Below are 18,534 nucleotides of genomic sequence, written 5' to 3' on the forward strand. Positions count from 1 at the left end.
AGCATAGTAACTCTAAAACATGTTGCATTCATCCCAAAACGAATAGATCCGACGACATTGGCTAGTACTGTAAACGTATAGAAAGCGCTGTATGCAATGCTCGGGCAGAGAAAATGCGGGCAAAAAGTTTAGAATGCTATCGCACAGCCTAGACTGGGTGCGAGGACATACCATGGCACTCTGTATATGTAACTGGATCAAGTGCGAAGCACCTGCTTTGGCGCAGCCCGATGTTTCCTTTCGCGTCTATGGGCGCACAAGTTTCACCAGTTGTAACAAATATATTTACGAGAAAGCGGTTTCGTGTTTTACTTCGAAGACCCATAAGCTATAGGGAAAAAATGTCCTGCGCATTTCCGTGACCTTTTCTTAACACATTACTGTGCTATATGGCTGGCAACTAGATTCCATGAAAATGGCCGAATGCGTTTGCTTCTACGGCAGCCGAGTGGTCGTTAAATATGGCTAGTTCTGCTTTAAAGCACGCATATGTATGCATAATATAACGAGAGTTGACGAAATCTCGAAAGTTTGTTCGCAGTTCCAATATTCACAGGAATATTAAACTATTTCGTACTAAAAAAGCTACGAATTAGGCGCTCGCGCGCATGCGTGCTTGCGTCTGTTTGTGAGTGTGCATGTTCGGTGCGCGCGCGTGTGCGCGTGCCTGTGTGCGTGCGCGTGCGTGCGTGTGTGTATGTGTGCATGCGTGCGTGTGCGCGCTTGTGCGTGCGCGCGCATGTGTGTGTGTGTGTGTGTGCGTGTGTGCGTGCGTGCGTGCGTACGTGCGTGTGTGCGTGCGTGTGTGTGTTTGTGTGTGTGTATTTGTGCGTGTGCGGGTGCGTGTGTTTGTGCGTGCGTGCATGTGCGTGTGTGTGTGTGTGTGTGCGTGCGTGTGTGTGTGTGTGTGTGTGTGTGTGTGTGTGTGTGTGTGTGTGTGTGTTTGTGTGTGTGTGTGTTTGTGTGTGTGTGTGTGTGTGTGTGTGTGTGTGTGTGTGTGTGTGTGTGTGTGTGTGTGTGTGTGTGTGTGTGTGTGTGTGTGTGTGTGTGTGTGTGTGTGTGTGTGTGTGTGTGTGTGTGTGTGTGTGTTGAACTTGAGCGCACGTTGAAAACACGCATACTGTAGGGGGCATTCAACGCTTCACTATCAGATAAAACAGTGTAAATAAAGTTTCGCGTAGCTGGAAGAGAACCATTATTTTTACAAAAGCAACGTCTATCGTTGTCTGCACATAACGACTTATTTTACCGCCCTATTCCTGTACGTGATATATATATTTAAAAAGCAAGCAAGAATTGATCCCGGGAAAATAGAGGTAACAATCGCGTTGTGCTAGGATCAGGGAGAAAGAAAATAGTAAGCATGTGAATACGAGGGCATGTCAAGACATGATAATAAAATGGGAACTTTTACTGCAAACAAAGCTACCACAAAGTAAAGGCACACCCTTCATAATGCTAAATTTCGGTATTCTTCCCAAACCCACAACATCAAATCATAGGTACAAACCCAACCTCGAAATTCAATAAAAACGTAGGGGTCAAAACATGTTTTCATAACGGAAGTTTGCATTGATTAAGTTATAAGAGTAGCATTAGCTAAGTTTACATATAAGTTAATGTGGTTTTTCTTTATTGCCGTGAATGCAGAATATTATTCTGGGACATTACGGCAAAATGGTACAATTATTTTATCAATATGAGGCCAGCATTGCGTGCATTTGATAATACACCTCCATTTTATAGTAACAGTGGTAATTAAAACAAAAAATATGTTACGTCTCCTCACATGAGTTGCTCGGCAATCATTATGCAAAAAAGACCATTTTATTTTTCCTAAATATCCCACCTGTTGTAATCGCGACAAAAATAGAAACTCCTTTCAGAATGGCTCGACGCTCTACGAATTACGGAAACTACTAAGATGGGTCACATGCCCAAGATTGTGAGCTGGTGGTATCCAACCAAACAATGGAGAGGGATAAAAAAAGTTTCCTCGCTTGTAACGCCATAGCAGCTGAGGAGGCCACGCGCTCAATATATATCATGTTTTGAATGCAGCACGCCTTTCTTCGCCGTCGTGTTTCTTGAGTAATGTCTTTAGCATGGATTGCGTGAGTCGGGTATCTCTGTGGTCCATGCGGGCGAAGGACAGCTCACTTTTCAACTGAATCTCCCTGTACGCAAAAGCCCGCAATCTCTTCTCGCTATTTCCAGCCTCCGCTTTTCCCTTTCGCCTCCGCCAGGCACACCATCCGGCAAGCGTGAACGGTTCAATGCAGCCGAGCCAAGAGTGAAACAACAGCGTCTTTATCGCCGGTCGGTGCTCCACTTCCGCGCCCCGCCAGTTTCAAAACAAGCGCCGAAGCTATCTCCTGCCGTGTCTACTTCTGTGGGCACGTGTGGCTCAGCAATCTTTCGACCTCGGATAACATAAAGCGCAGTGCGTTGCGGGCAGCAAGCAGAGAGCAGTCGTCTTCCAGGGCGTTCCTGCACGTCCCGCGGTTTAAGGGGAGGTGAATTTAAAAGAAGTGAAGCAAAAAAGGCGGCATGGAGGCCTTTTTCTCGGGCAAACGGGCGGTGGTCACGGGCGCTGCGCAAGGTAGGTGACGTCTACGCCCCGTAGGGGCCGATTCTTGCCCGTATTTCTTCGGCTTGACTGCAGCGGGTGCTATTTCTGGCCTGATCCGAAAATACCGCGCTTCGCTTCGTGAAGTATGGCAATAAAAGATCCCTCTGTCTTTTCTTTTTTTTTTCGCATGAATCGCAAGACAGAGGAAACGACCATGGTTCCTCTGGCAGTTATGAGACACGAATACCACGTGCAAGTAAACACAGAGAGAGAGAGAGAGAGATTTAGTTACAGAAAGGCAGAGAGGTCGGCCAAAGCTAAAACTTGCTCTGGCCTGCTACTCTACTCTGGGGAAAAGGGACGGGGAGGGAAGTGGCTGATGAATGATGATAATGATATGAAGAAGAGGTGCGTATATAGGAGTACACAGCGTTGTGACATCTCTAAAGCGGTGCATGCAACCACAATACCGGAAATTTGTGCGCGCTTTGCATGAGTCTCTTCCTACGGGCGTTTATATTCATCCCCCTTAAGCGCTGTCCTGGAGTTTGTCTACCAGTGCGACTCAACACGCGGCTTGAAGGGAATTCTGTAAGCTGCAGGGGCAGGGGCTGTTTAGACACGTGTTGGAGTGCAACAGCGCGATTGTTTAGCGCAGTCATGCACAACAGTGAGAAATATTGGTTTTGCCAATTTCAAAGCGACTATATCATTATGTATTTAAAGTGAAGTGTTTGCTATATCAAACTACATTGTACCGCATTCACAAAACAAATTTTTGTTACTAATGTATGTGTTTCACAATTTATAACATCTCAATTCAAAGCCTCATCTTCAGTAGAGATGCGAAAATGTATTTTCTGGAGCTTCCTAAAATATCAAGCTTTACGCTACCTTGTATTCCACGACCGCCCTTTTGTGTGGCGCCACAAGACACGATTTTGCGGAAAGCACGACATTCCAGCGAAGTTTTGCCTGACGCTGTGCATCAGTAAACCTTGTTGTAACGGCGCTATAAAGTTTGTGAATTTTTATTACAACACTGCCTTACATCCCGATGCGCGCGATAGATACTTTGCCGCATATTTGCTTGCGCAGGTGCTTTTATACCCGAGAGCTTGTTCCCATCTACCAATACTTTGCCCGTTATGGTGAACTGAAACAGAAACATCTTTGCCTCTTCTTGCATGGCCGTTTGTTCAAAATACAATGGCAAATATTCTGGCGTGAAATGTTGTGCCTTTAATTTTTATCCTCTGCTTATATCGCGTCGTCATTGTTATCATGGTTGCTTTATCTGTGCTATCAATGTTTATCTCCCACTATTTAGGAAACCTTTAATTCTGGGGTTCTACACGCCAAAACCAGAATCCGATTTTGAGGAACGCTGTAGCAGTGCGGCTCCACATTAATTTGGACAACCTGCGTGTACCCAATGCACGATACACCAGCGTTTTTGCATTACGCCTCCTTCGGAGACGTGGCCCCCGTGGCCGGGATCGAACCCTCTACCTTGAGCTCAGCAGTGCGACGCCATTGCCACTGGGATACCGCGGCGGGTAACAGCAATTTCGCAAGACACGCTCTATGTATTAGGCATGAAGTCAAAGTTCTTCGTTTGTAAAAAGCAATTTGTCATTGACCAACTGCCTTCGTTATTGCCCCGTCCACTATAACTGTTTGTTGGTGCTTGTTCTAAAAAACCTTTAAGGTAGGTCATGCCTTGTGAGTATGGACCTAGATTCTTCTGACTTTACGAATATTGTACCTGCTTCAAGTAAACAGCCCGGCCCTATCGCACTGTACACAATACGTTTAGAAGTTTTTCAAATTGTTGAGATGACTGCTGGGTGATCTAAAGTGCGCAATGACGCTTTATATCTAGGGGCCGAGTGTAGACTGCATCAACCGACCCGATGACCGCCGTTCAGTACTTGCCCCTATCACCACTGATCAGTTGCTTCCCAATAAAATTAAAAGTGCTCCTCTTCAAGTGGGATTTGTTTTTGCCTGCTTACCGTCACTGTCATGCGACAACGCCAATAAGCGCCTGAGCTTACTATCTTTCTGACGACGCGTACCATGCAGCCCATTTCAACTGTCGCGACTTAGGATACACCGTATGTCCACTGTGCATGATCGTGAGCTGGTCAAACAAACTGTTCCCTTCCTATGCGGTGCACGAACATGACAAGCAGGGTATACGGCTGCAGAAAATGACATCACAATGATGCGGTGTTGGTGCCATCAGTTTCAGTCAGGGTAAAAGAGTTTTTCGACGAACTATAAACGAACCACTGCCTCGGAACGTACTACAGGTGGGTAAATTTACTCACACGTAACGGCTTACACGGCTTCGTGTAAATGTCACTAAATCGTCGCACATTATTGTCCCACAAGACCATAGCATTTCTGCTAAATATTTTAGCTTTGTCAATCAGCAGCTTACTGAGTGGCATTCTACTCTGAGTTGCACGAATCTTTTTAATTGTGTGTAAGTACACCATCAGGTAGCAGCGGTCGTAAGTGTCATGTTGCCATAAAGAGAAATTTATGCGACCATAGAACTAGATATATGAATATGCATCATGGCTCGCGCTGCAGCGCAAAACATGCCACATAATGCGCGCATGGCTTCAACATTTTCATCTACCATACTCCGCTTGCTCACCTCACCATTTCCTTCTTGCTTAGTCTCTTCGCCCTTGGGGTTCAGAGAGCTGTACACTAAACCATGGCAATGAAAGCGGTGTTGTCTTCACGAAGCCAAGTCCCATTGTCAACACATTGGCTCCGGCTTAAGCTATAGGCTTGTTTTGTTCACCCACTGTTGACGAACTTTCTCATTTAAGAGCTCATCGGTTGTGCATTTTACTCATCCTCGCCGCCGCTTCGCGCTGATTTTCCTTTATTTTCATCCTTTCCAGGAATGGGTGCGCGGATCGCCACTGACTTGGCAAAGTTTGGCGCTACTGTCATCGCTGTAGACATTGACGGTGCAAAACTGACTGAACTGCAGAAACAAGTATGTTCCCCAATTCAATGGTTGATAACATGCCAAATTAATAAGCGCGGAATGGCTACAATAATGGCAGGTCACCTCGGAATTATAACCTGCTACAGAATGTACCAGTCGACATTGGTAAAACAAAAAAAAAGCTGAATAGGCTGCAAAGCTGCCGCATGTGGCTTAACCTGTTCGATGATACACAGTTTACGCTACAAGTGGCAGACTCTTCGCCTCACCCTTCAGGGAACGCTCTTCCCTGAAGAGCAACAGCCTTGTTGTCAATGCGTTACTGTATTTAACCGTCTAAACCCTCGGCCTCCGCAACGCGACGACGTTTGGCGTTTGGAGCTGGTTCTAATCGCTTACGCTCGGCCTCCTTCGCTCACCCGTCAGCTACTTGACACCGGCGATAACTCCGATTCCTGTCTTCACGTCTCCCGAGTCGTGCTCCTGCGGCTTCGTCTGTAGACGCACGACGACCCCGCCTGTATTGAGGCAAATCGGTCACAGCCTTCACGACGCCGTCACCGTGGCTAAAGGGCGACGAACGTGCACGTTTCTTTGAGACCGAGACACCATGCCGCGAAGCACACGTACGTACTGCTGCGGATCACGGAGCATACTCCTTGTCAGCGCCGTTCAGATTTTCTTTTTTTTTTTCGCGCTGGTCCCTCGGGTCGATGGATGAAGTGTATGTGCGATCAAATGACAAAGACGCAGGGTTCTAACCACATCCACGAAGGTTTATCTTTTGTAACTTCTCTTTGCTTGGCGGCGTAAACACATCATCCATCGCTGCACCAACCCTTATTTACTTACTCCACTAAACTGCGCACGAATACATTCTTACTCTCGAAATTGGCATCCGCAAAAAAAATGCGTTTACTGCTACTGTATATATGCTCCTTAAAATGGTCCTTCAAGTACATATCGTTCCTCTACGGTGGCGTTTTCGGCGTCTTGACAAGGACCAGAACTGTAGGTTTGTTAGTAGAATTTTGAAGTTACCAACATACGTTATTACATTACATAAAATCTTTATATGCCTGTTATAGTATATGTATATGCCCATCCGTATATTTCTTTCTTTCCTTCAGCAAACACTATCACTTGTAACCTGTTTCCGTAATTTTCTTTATACACGGTGTTTCTTTAGCTGCACCAAGTCTTTAAAATTAGAAAATTATAAATCATGGTAACGTTATGTTTACCATATGAGTGTACGGATAGGTAGCCTCTAGATAAAGATCAATTTCCACAATTACGTGCTTAATTAGCGAAATTATGCTAATTAATTTCCTAATTATCAACAATATGTGGCTACAGCAAATTAGTACCGTCCTCGACACTACCTATCCGAACGATCAAATTTTGAATAGCAGATTTCATGTGGGAGCTACGCAAACAAGTAGTTCCTCTGGGCAGGCTCCTTGAAAGCGAAACTGGCTGGAAAAAGAGCGTCTGTGTCGTCGATGTTACCTCACCCCCCCCGTTTTTCGTCACGTCTCCGAGGTCCCCACCCGTGTGCCCCGCGAGCAGCTTGCGTTTTCTCCTTGCATTCTGCGACGTTGGCCTAGCGCTTCAACGCCGGCGGGCCGCCACATTTACTTCGTCATTCCTTTGGGCCAACGAAACGGCATTTCTTCGGTGCAAATGGACACATGGAGAGAGAGAGGGTGGGTGGAACGGCAACGAGGTTAGCCAGAGGCAAGTTAACGGTTCGCTACCCTGCACTGGGGTTGGGGATATAGGGGTTGTAAAGACGACAAAGAGCGCAAAGAAAAAAAACGAACAAGACAAAAGGAAGAAAAAAGGAATCAAGATAGAGTAAAAAAAGAAAAAAAACAGGGTCTCTTAAGATCTCTCTGAAGAGGTGAACGGCGAAAGCCTACTTTTCCTCCTCTTATCATTCGCCTCTTTCTCCTTGCCACTTCTCTCTCTCTTCTTTCTTTTAGTCATTACTGCTCATTACTAAGCATTTTAGTCATTTGTAATCAATTGTGGTCATTACAGGCCGTTGTTAGACATGTTGGTCATATCACAGTCATTAGTAGTCATTACAAGTCATTTCAGTCATTATTAGTCATTACTGGTCATCACTAAGCATTTTAATCACTTTTAATGAGTTGCAGTCGTTACAAGTTGTCGGTAGACATATTGCTTATTTCGTATTTATTACTAGTCATTACAAGTCATTTCAGTCATTATTATTCATTACTGCTCACTAGTATCTTTAGTCATTTGTAATCATTTGTGGTCATTACAAGCCGTCGTTAGACATGTTGGCCATTTCGTAGTTATTGGTAGTCATTACAACTGATTAGTACTCATTACACGTTGTTTCAGTCATTATTAGGCATTACTGCTCACTAGTAAGCATCTTTAGTCACTTGTAATGAATTGCGGTCATTATGAGCCGTCCTTAGACATATTGGTCATTTTGTAGTCATTAGCAGTCATTACAAGTCATTAGTAGTCATTTTAGTCATTACTACTAATTACTAGACATTTCTAGTCATTTCTAATCAAATGTGGTCATTACAAGCCGTCGTTAGACATAGTGGTCATTTCGGAGTCATTATTAGTCATTACTAGTCACTAGTAACCTCTACCAATTTCTGTTATAACATTATCATTCATTTAACTGTCACTATCAATCATTTTTCATTCTTTCATCTGTGTTTAATCTGCCTTCATGTGGTGCGATGACGCTTCGGCGGACACTCCGGCGGTCAGGTGTGCTGATACAAACTTCACCATCAGCCTAGAAAGGCTTTCGCCTTAAAGCAGGTAACAGAAGAGGCGTTCCAATCACAGGCGTTCACACGTGCCGGTCGATCTCAAGAAGCCCAGTGGCGCTTGCACGACCTTCTGATGTGATGTTAAGTCGCGTCGATGTTACAAAATTCTTTCTTCCGACAGAGGCTGGTCGTCCAACTGGTTCAGCACGACGGAAAGCGATTGTCTCTGCCCACTGTGGTGCGGGTACTGGCAAAAAACATGACGAATCGTTTCCGCCTAATCTAAACAAAGTTCGCAGATACGCTCTTCTGTATCTTCCCAACTTGAGCTGCAAAATTTTGCAACAGAGTTTCGTTACAATGCAAAGCGTTGAAGAAATCTAGTTGTACATTAAAACAGTTCATGCTTGCGCCTACTTCCGACTACAGTATGAACGCCCCCAGCCCCACCACACACGCGCACAGAGACACTTTTTTTTTTCACAGCATTTCATTTTTAGGACTGGCTGTTCATATTTAGCATAGAGTGCAAGATAAAGACAAGCTGAACTAATTGGTACATCATACCTGATGCATTCTGTACAACTTCTATTTATTTATTAATTGTTAAGCAACCTCGAGAAACAATGTATCCTCTTCAAGGGCTTGCTGGAACGTTTGACTCCTGCATGACGATGACTATATACAGGCTTGTTTCACCTGTACTCGTTAGCAGTACGTAATAACTTACGGTGCGTCAAAAAACGTTCAAAAGTGCTAAACATTAGAAATTTAGGAAAGGCGATAACCAAGGTTGTATTACCGCCAAAAAAGAAAGAAAGGACACTATTTCAAACTTTCCCTATGAGACATTTAGGCAGGGCTATGTTAAACACACGCTCACGGCACTAAGAACAGCATGCTACATAATGTATAGCGGCTATTAGAGACCCCTGAGTTTACAAAGCATTATGTACGCTAGAGTGCATCGTAAGTACAGTACTCAATCAATTGTGAAAATTATGAGATCGACGATGAGGTTAGCGAAGATAGCCGGTTTATCGCGAAGAATGTTCATGGCCGAAAAGCGTTCTTATTTTTACCCAACAGTCACGGACCGTATCGTCGTTCGAAAGTGTCCGCGCTCGCGTGTCTTCTCTCAGTGCACATTATAGTAAACTCTCATTAAAAGTAGTTGTCTTACAGATGAATAACCCTTAAGTTTTTGTACCGGTCATTAACAACGGAGCTACTCCTAAGCGATAAAAAAGAAAACTAAATGACACCTTCATCTATAAGGGAGCAACCGCCGAAGCGGTAGGCCACATGCTCCCCTAACAAGTCCCTCCATCATAATTACCTTTATAAGCATGTCCTTGCGATGGCAAAAAAGAGGTCATCTGAAATGTAAACGCTACGCAGCTCGGCTAATAGACCTTAGTATAGCTGTATTTCATTTCTTTTATAAGTCCCACAACATGCAACTGAGGTCTAAGTTTACATTCATTTATTTCCGATAACTCGTAAATTAAAGCTCTGATTAGCACGCTCCCACCAACGCTGTCAGAAAGCATGCATCTAAAGTATTCTGCAATGTTCAGCCTTCTAAACAATATTGAAAAGTAAGCGAAACAACCACTCGACACAGTGCTTCCGAACTGTACGAAAATGCAGTGAGCAGTTCCCCCTCTGATAAAAAAAATGACAAACTCCAGCGACTCTTTCATTCTCTGAACTCATTTGTGGGAGCTGCACTTGTGAGTCCCTGACTACTGGATATGTTTAGAGAATTCTGCGTCATAGGCGCCGACTACGGGAGGCCTCCGGGGCCCGAGCCCCTCCGGAGTTTTCCTGGGCTCACTCTCTCATTTTCTTTTTGGATGTAGCCTGGTCTGTTGGGCCCCCGGCGTATTCTTGCGTTCCTTTTGCACTTCGACATGGCGCCACTGCACTATTCGACTACGGCAAGGTAAGAAATTTTGTTTTACAGTCTGCGACGGATTTCAACCAATTTAGGATTTCATGGCCCGGAACCGAGACTTGCGACGCAGTTAGTAAAAAAAACAGTTCTACGGTCCTGGCGTAGGTAATTTGAGTTAATGACTCGCACTGGGAGATGTTTTCGATGCTTCTTATGAGCCCCAACATTATTTTAACTTTCTTTCGGTAGTTTTTGGGCTCTCTTGCCACACCCAGCTTTGTGACGCAGTTAGTTTCCCGTGTACTTGCGCCATCTAGGCCCTCGAGCGACTGGAGAGCTCCTGGATTTATACAATCTATCGTGGTCCTCGGGAACTGTGCCTGCACATTGGAAGACAAGCAAAATTGTGGCAATATTGAAACCAGGCAAGACACCCCATGCTATGCTTTCCTACAGACCTGTGGCGCTTGCCAGTTGCATAGGTAAAACCATGGAACGCATGGTTTTGACGCGCCTGGAGTAATTTTTGGAGAAGTGTAATATATATCCAGACGCAATGACAGGTTTCCGAAAGGGTAGGTCGTCAATCGACAGCGTCATTGACCTAGTAACAACAGTTGAACATCAGAAACGTCGCCGTAGATTAATGGCTGCTGTCTTTCTAGATATCAACGGTGCTTTTGACAACGTTCTCCATGATGCAATTTTAAATGCCCTAGAAGAATGTGGCGTCGGGGGACGTATGCATCAATGGATAGCCAGCTATCTTTAAGAGAGAACGATATTCATGACAACTCCAGACGGGGAAACAAAGAACCACCCCGTCTATCGTGGAGTGCCTCAAGGAGGTGTTGAGCCCAACCTTATTCAATATCGTTCTCATCGGACTGGTCAAAGAACACGCAGGCGCAGTCTCGGTCTCTGTATATGCAGACGCACTTTTTGTTGGCTACTTCCGCTACAGTGCGCCTGTACTTTCTCGGGTTAGTACAACTGCTGTACGCACACTTGAAAGTGCTCAGGCTCGCGCACTGAGAATTTGCCTAGGACTACCACGATGTGCGTCTACTTGGGGGACTATTGCAGAGGCACGTGCGTGCCCAGCTCGAGTTTATCTGCAACATGAGCCATTGCGAGTGCATCTAAGGGTACTGACTAGACACAAGAACCATCCACTCACGAACGTCACAAGCGTACGGCCTGTGTCCGCCTACTCAGAAGCCGTGTTGTCGCAGCAAGACTTATTGCCGTCAGACTTCGAACCGTATAGCATACCCGAAGTTCCACTCTGGACGATGGCAAAGCCAACGGTGAGGCTCTCAATCCCTGGAATAACGAAGAAGTCGAAGATGCCGCTTGCTGGCCTCAAGCATTTCGCGCTATCATACATTGCTTACATGTATGGATATTACGAACATATTTTTACAGATGGTTCTGTGACACAGACCTCATCCGCGGCGGCCTACACTGTGCCAGGAATGGGGATCGCACAACGGTTCAAGATAGGACACAGGACGTCGTCTACAGCAGCTGAGTTGACCGGAGTTCGAGAAGCAGTTCGCTGCATACTGCAACAAAGTCTCGAGAAGTGGACAGTATTCTGCGACTCAAAACCAACACTGCAACTCATCAGCAATTATATGAGTGACAGAACCGCATATAGTCCCCTGGTTTATGACATCATGTATCTTCTTGCTGAGGCGTCTCATTCCGGACATACCATCGTGCTGCAGTGGATTCCTGGCCATTGTGGAATAGCTGGAAACGAACAGGCTGACGCAGAAGCAAAACAGGCGCACACTGACAGCACTATTATAAAAATTCATTTTTCCCGGTATGACATTAACGCCTTGCTCCATACCTCCTTTAAAACTTCTACGGCGCAACATTGGGACAACCCCGAGCATCGACAAGAGCACCTCCATAGACTTGACGCTGGATTACAATTCCGGCATCCACTTCGGTTGCGGAGAAGCCAAGAAACGCTCATTCATCGATTACGGCTGGGTGTGGCATACACCAACCGATACCTTCACAAGATTGGACAAACACGGGACCCTGAATGTAGCGTCTGTCACACTCTCGAAACAATAGCTCACGTACTTTGCGTGTGCCCTCAATATGCGGCCGAACGAAGAAAACTCAAATCTACAGTTGACAGCTTAGACTCACGCCCTTTTTCAGAAGAAAAGCTTTCGGGCGCGTGGAGGAGTGTTGACTGTGCCCAACGTGCCATAAAAGCACTTTTGAACTTTTTAAATGAGTCTGGTTTAGACGATCGCCTCTAGAAGCTGTGAGACGTGTAGTCAGTGCGAAATGTGTTTGCGCAATAACTTTTTGTATGGACAAGATTACTCTTAGTGTGTTGCGTCTCTAGTGCGCGTCCGCATATTGGACAACGTGTATATAGTATCTCATTGTACCATATCATAATCACCCACCACCTACCTTCCCCTGTATTTCCCACTTCCCCTTTCCCCAGTGAGGAGTAGCAGGCTAGAGACACGCTCCCCAGGTCGACCTCTTCTCCTTTCTCTCCATTAAAATCTACTCCTCCTCCTCCTTCCCGTGTACTGAATCTTACTGAGACAGGTTTTGGTGCTTTCTCTGACGCCCAGCATTATTGTGAATAATTTCATTACTTTGGAGCGCAGTGGCCGCGTCCAGAGTTGTGACGCAGTTAGCGAAAAGCAGCTGGGCCGTGTGACGCAGTTAGTTTCGCGTGTACTGAATATTGCTGGTACAAGTTCGTTACGCTTTCTGAGACCCCGAACATTATTGTAATTTCGTTACTTTTTGGGATGCTTTTGAGGTACGCTCACCGGGCCTGCCATTGGGACGCAGTTAGCGAAAAGCAGCTTCGTCGTGGTGAGAGAGTAAGTCTGGTGTGTACTGAATGTCAGTGGGACAAGTTTGTGACGCTTTTCGTGACCCCGCAACAACATATACCATCTTTCGGTAATCACGCTTGTCGAAAACGTGACGAGCGATTGGCAAGAGTGATAACACTGGAGTGCGTTGCTTGAGCCGGTAGAACGCGCAAAAGATAACGCTGAGGAGCTCAAAAACCAAGAACTTGAAAAATCTGTCTTCTGAACGACTGAAAACAGGCTTTGCACCCACGCATTTTCTTAAGTGCGGGTTAAAGGAATTCTGTCAGCGTCTAGCATGGTCTGGCTGAGAGCCAGTGTAGTGGCCACTTTTGTGCAGGGAGCTTACGATCGCATCCGCTGAGTCCAAATTGTTTTGTAAACGCGCAATGGCCCGTGTATTTGTGCTCTTAACGTGCAAGAAATAATGACTGGAAATGGGGAGTGCTTGAAATCAGATGTTATCGTATTTTATGGAATTTTTTGGGATGTGTCGGCTATTTTCTACGCCACGTGTACGTAGAAGCGAATTGCTTCGTTTCGTAATGCCGCCCATCCGCGACTTGCGCACGCTTCGCCTGTACATGCAGTATTCCTAAAAGTCTAAACACCAAAATGATGCATGCTTGTAATCTTTTCAGCTGATGCCGTCCGGTGTAGTTTCGTACGAGAACTACTGCTGCGCACCTGGTGCAACAACGTTGGATGAATGCATAAAAAGCCCGGAACGAGCATTTATAGAGAGCAAAACAAACATTTCCTCATTTACAAGGCGTCTTGCGTCTGCTTTATGAAATTGCACGTCGCACAGATTCGATGGAAGCTTGTTAAGATAGTCCGGAATCATTTGTAATAAATAAAACGATTCCTACTAAGAACGCGCGCGGTTGAGCTGCAGAAGAAACGATAACAGATTTCGCGTCGATTAGCGCCGCCGGCGGAACGCGTGCTACCTGCCGTTTAAAACGCGCGCACCCAAAACCGAAAACTGGAAGATGTAATCCCATCCGCTTGGTTCGCTGCAGTCAATTCGGCCGCTGGGCTCTATGGAAGAGTGTGCGCTGTCTTTGAATGTCTTTTTCTATAACCCAGATTTGATTTCATTGAAGATACGCTCGCGGCATGGTTGTAGTTGCGAAAAATAAAACAAGTTGCGTTGTTTTGGATTAGTTCAAGGGCATACTGCATTCGGTTTTCATGAAAGGGGTCCCATATAGCTGCAGCATATTCTAATTTTGGCCGTAACAGGGTTTGATAAAATAGTAATTTTAAAGAAGGTGGAGCACGAGAAAAGTTACGGCGTAAATATCCGAGCAGGCGGTTGGCATGCTTAATTATGTATCCAACGTTATGATTCCACGCTCATTTAGATGTTTTGTGCACGCCTAAGTAGTTACATGAACTTGCTGATTCTAAAGAAACGTTATTCAGGTAGTAGGCAGGTTACCGTTAGATCGGGATACTCTCACAAATTTACACTTGTTAATGTTGAGTTCGATTAGCCACAATGGGCATCAACTGCTGACATTATTACTCCTGGCGCTTTGTTTTCTCTTTCCTTTTCTTTTCTTTTCTTTTCTTTTCTTTTCTGTTTTGAGCATTTGCTTCAAAAACCTCCTAGACCCAAAAAAAGTACATGCAGCGCAATGCGAACACTACAGTGCAGCGAAGGAAGAGCGCGCAGCATTGCGCATACGCCAACGTTGATGGCACCGCAGGCACCGCTTCGCGATGAACGTTGTTGCACGGTAGACGAGACAAGTATAAAAACAAATAATTCACGTTTGAGCACACCTAATGTACCTGTTCGCCAGCCGTGGCGTCGAGATTAGAGTGCTCGGCTTGAGACCGCCGGATCTTTGGTTCGATCCCAAGTCAAGTGTCTCTCTTACGCCACGTCTTGAATGTCTCAACCGAAGCGACACTAACGAACTAAGGTACATGATTGCCGCATTTCCCAACTCCTTACTCATGTTTGCAGTATAATAAAAGAAAAATTAGCACCGGGCCGACTGTGATTCAAGGCAATTCCATATCTTCATCTTTGAACTGCACGTACCCGTTGCAGCATAAGAGGTCACTTACATAAAAAAATAAGAAAGGGAAAAAAAAGCTGCTGCCAGGTATATAAATTTGAATTAGGAAGGAAGAGCGCCAACTAAGACGATCACAAGTGGGGAGAACGACACAGGACAAGCGCCATCAGGATCGCCATCAGGCGCTTGCCCTGTGTCGATCTCCCCACTTGTGATCGTCTTAGTTGGCGCTGTTCCTTCCTAATTCAAGTATGCACCATCTAGCCCAAATGAATGTTGTCCTGAACCAGGTATATAAACCTTCTTGTGAGTTTTTATTGGCAGTATTAACCGTTTAGCGCACTATAAGGCTTGGGAGAGTTGATTTGCGTTCACCGTAGAAGCATCACAAACAACAAAGGACAAAAGAAGAAGTGCACACGCGTCGTGCCGGGGTCTGTGTGTTTGTTGCCTTTAATTCAAGTTCAAATTCTTTATTTCCGAAATAAGTTTGGTGGTTGACAGGGCTAAAAGCTGCGTTATGCAGCTTGACAGAGGCCCGGACTTCAAATTGTGGTTATTCCTTTCCCTACTTCCGATACCAGTTATGTGCTTCCCTATAAGTGCTCAAAAGGCTTGGCACGTATTCGCTAGATTGAAAGCCCTGACACTGGTTCACAGATCTGCATCTTTCCTCTTAGGTGAGCAACGTCATTCCGGTGGCCGTAGACCTATCCGACTGGGACGCCACAAAGCGTGCTTTGGCCGACATCGGTGACGTCGATTTGCTTGTGAACAACGCTGGCATCACCAAACTTGAAGCATTCGGGGAAATTGAGCCGGAGACCATTGACAAGCAAGTTCAACATCGTAATCACGTACAGATCACATGCGAAGGACCAATTTTCTGATGGTCATTAACGTATATTTATCTGGCGTCTCCGCACTTGTTTGCTTTCATCATACGCCGCCCTATAATCTCAGCACTTCTCATATCTGTTATGGTATTTTCCACCGGTCGCTTTACTCCTTTAACTCACATCAGCAGGATTCGGCGTCGCTCTTGCTCTAAAACGAAGGGAGTGCGTCTCTGTCAAACGCTAGTCGGCTTTTAAGAGCGGTAAGAGTGCTGTGAACGTACACCAATGGGCAGCTTCCATAAAAGCTCAACCGCGAAGCTGCTACAGACAAGCGTAAAATTTGTAACAATGGTGGTCTTTTTCCTAATTCCACTTAATGAGCATACCGCACTACAGCGGATTGACCAAGAACCAGAACTTGTATTGACGAAGCTTTTCGTTCGTAAGTGAGGTTTGCCATTGGATGGCTGCACTTGTCAATACATGTATGTCCCCCAGTACGATTGGCTGGAATCTGATCTAACGAACATTTTAGTTTAAGAAAATTTTGTGAATTAGAACCCAGATTGTGCAGGAAAATCCCATATACAGGAATGGAATTAGCGAGTAAAACTGATGTCGCCTTTCGTACGAAGCACATTTACAGCGTAAGAACTGTCCCGAGCAGGACCTAAGAGCGGGAATGCGTAGTGCCATGTCACCGCTCCTCGACCTATCTCGAGCAGTCTCCCATTTTAAAATGGGAGGGTGCCACTTCTACTCGAAGCCAGAGACTTGAAAACGGCCAGCTTAGCGTTGCGAGAGCACCTTAGAGCACCCTCAACGGAATTCACAAAGGCTCTCGTTCATAAGTGCTCTTTGCCATCGGCCGGCCACATTACCTAATTGTATTTTTAGCTTCAGGATTCCTTGGAACTGTACGAAAGATTCTAGTGCAAGAGGTTTCTGTGAATACGCGCCCAGTAGAATATGTCATTACTTTTTTATGTTCAATTGCGAAGAAGTGCAGATGTCCACGGCACCACAGCGGGCATCATAGTGTCCTCAGAATGTCCACATTCGTGGATAGTGATCTCTCTATAAAAAGCAAGGGTTCCGTCCCACCAGAGAGTGTGGGAAAAAAAGGAAGGTAAATAAGGGAATGAACACAGTAACTCTGGGTTGAATATGTTACGATGAGAAAGCGAAAAGGTGCAAAACTGGAAGCTGCGTCCGATTCTTTGTACCTAGTTAGAATACATGATTATTTTACATGATATCTTATTCGCGTGACACATATAAACATGAGAATGAAATCAACTCACGTCTACTTTAATTGAAAGACACACAAGCGTTATCTATCATAGTTTTTCATGCCTCTAAGTATAGCTTACCGAGATGTCGCGATGTTCGCGACCAATCCAGCTTTCTTCTTCTGTAGTTATCCTTTTATCCATCTGAGTTACCTGAGCCGAAGGTAACACGCACAGTAAGCCAATTTCAAAACAATTATTTATTAATCCGCAGTAATATCACGTTCTATGCTATGGCACCGCAAAATTCCATTGTAATATGTTTAACTCTCTATGACCTTTGGCAGTCAGCCAACGCAGAAGCTAAACGCCGCGTAAATATAATTTAAATATGAAATTAAAATTTTTGCACGCGATGCAATCACAATATTACCAAAGTGAGTTAGAAATATCCATATCTGAGTCGCAGTTGACACGTTGTTAATAGCACGCACCAGAAACAATGGTACGGAAAGGTGGCTTTGATCACTTTCGTCGCGATACCTATTATGACAGATGTTCTCTGAACTATTAGTCATACGGTTCACACCCCGAAAGCTTTGTGATGTTCCTGAATTCCTGACCACCCGACAAGAACCGGGACAGCCGCTAAGATCAACAGCTGCTTAAACTATACCATATAGGGTGTCCGGCTGATGTTAACCAAGCTGTAACCAACCAAGAGAGAGAGAATAAACTTTATTGAAAACTGGTCCAGCAGTTTTCCTCCAAGGCGAGACGGGAGAAAATGGTATTAAAATTCAAAAACACGGTGCAAGATAGAATTTTGCTGTTTTTTGTTGTCAGAGAGCTGACGAGCGAACCCCATAGGTCTTAAAATTGTATCTTGCACCACGTTTTTTTTTAATCTTCATTTTTTGTTGAACAGCTTGGCAACGTTAGTTGAAAAATACTTATATGATTGCAAGTCAACTTTGTTTGTCACGAAGATTTTTGGCAGCAGCCTTGCGCTTAATTTTTGATATTTTTTTATAATCCCATCCCAGAATTATCTACTTCGCTACACTTAAGAAATTTTCTTTAGTATTGACACAAGCCAGAATATTTCCTGCTGGATCTTCTCGACGTTGACCTATGTAAGGGGGCTTATGCGAGAAGCTACTAGCAAGGGTAGCCCTATATAATCCCGACCCGCGTGTCCATCTCAATGAAATCCTTACCTAAATTGCTGCAGTTTTAATGGATTACTTGCGTGTATACAGGGTGTCCCAGCTAACTTTAGCCTGAGTTTAAAAATATGCGTATGCCACGTAGGTGGACAAACCCAAGGTAAT

The 18,534-nt window shown here is 45.0% G+C and overlaps 1 protein-coding gene across 3 annotated transcripts in view; it reads left to right on the forward strand.

Moving 5' to 3' along the window:
* The first annotated feature begins 2,380 nt into the window (after window positions 1-2,380).
* LOC135904848 (L-xylulose reductase-like) overlaps window positions 2,381-18,534 on the forward strand; it is a 28,223-nt gene continuing 12,069 nt past the window's right edge. Inside the window, exons 1-3 of one of the 3 annotated variants that reach the window (XM_065435833.2) lie at window positions 2,381-2,602; window positions 5,500-5,597; window positions 15,810-15,964. In XM_065435833.2, coding sequence (XP_065291905.1) covers window positions 2,551-2,602; window positions 5,500-5,597; window positions 15,810-15,964 — 305 coding nt within the window. In that variant the 5' untranslated portion in view covers window positions 2,381-2,550. Of the gene's footprint in view, window positions 2,603-5,499; window positions 5,598-15,313; window positions 15,420-15,575; window positions 15,713-15,809; window positions 15,965-18,534 lie in introns of those variants that run through there. The other 2 variants (XM_065435835.1, XM_065435834.1) reach the window with 2 other exon arrangements.

Source organism: Dermacentor albipictus, chromosome 1, assembly GCF_038994185.2.
Source record: "Dermacentor albipictus isolate Rhodes 1998 colony chromosome 1, USDA_Dalb.pri_finalv2, whole genome shotgun sequence".
Lineage (NCBI taxonomy): Eukaryota > Metazoa > Arthropoda > Arachnida > Ixodida > Ixodidae > Dermacentor > Dermacentor albipictus.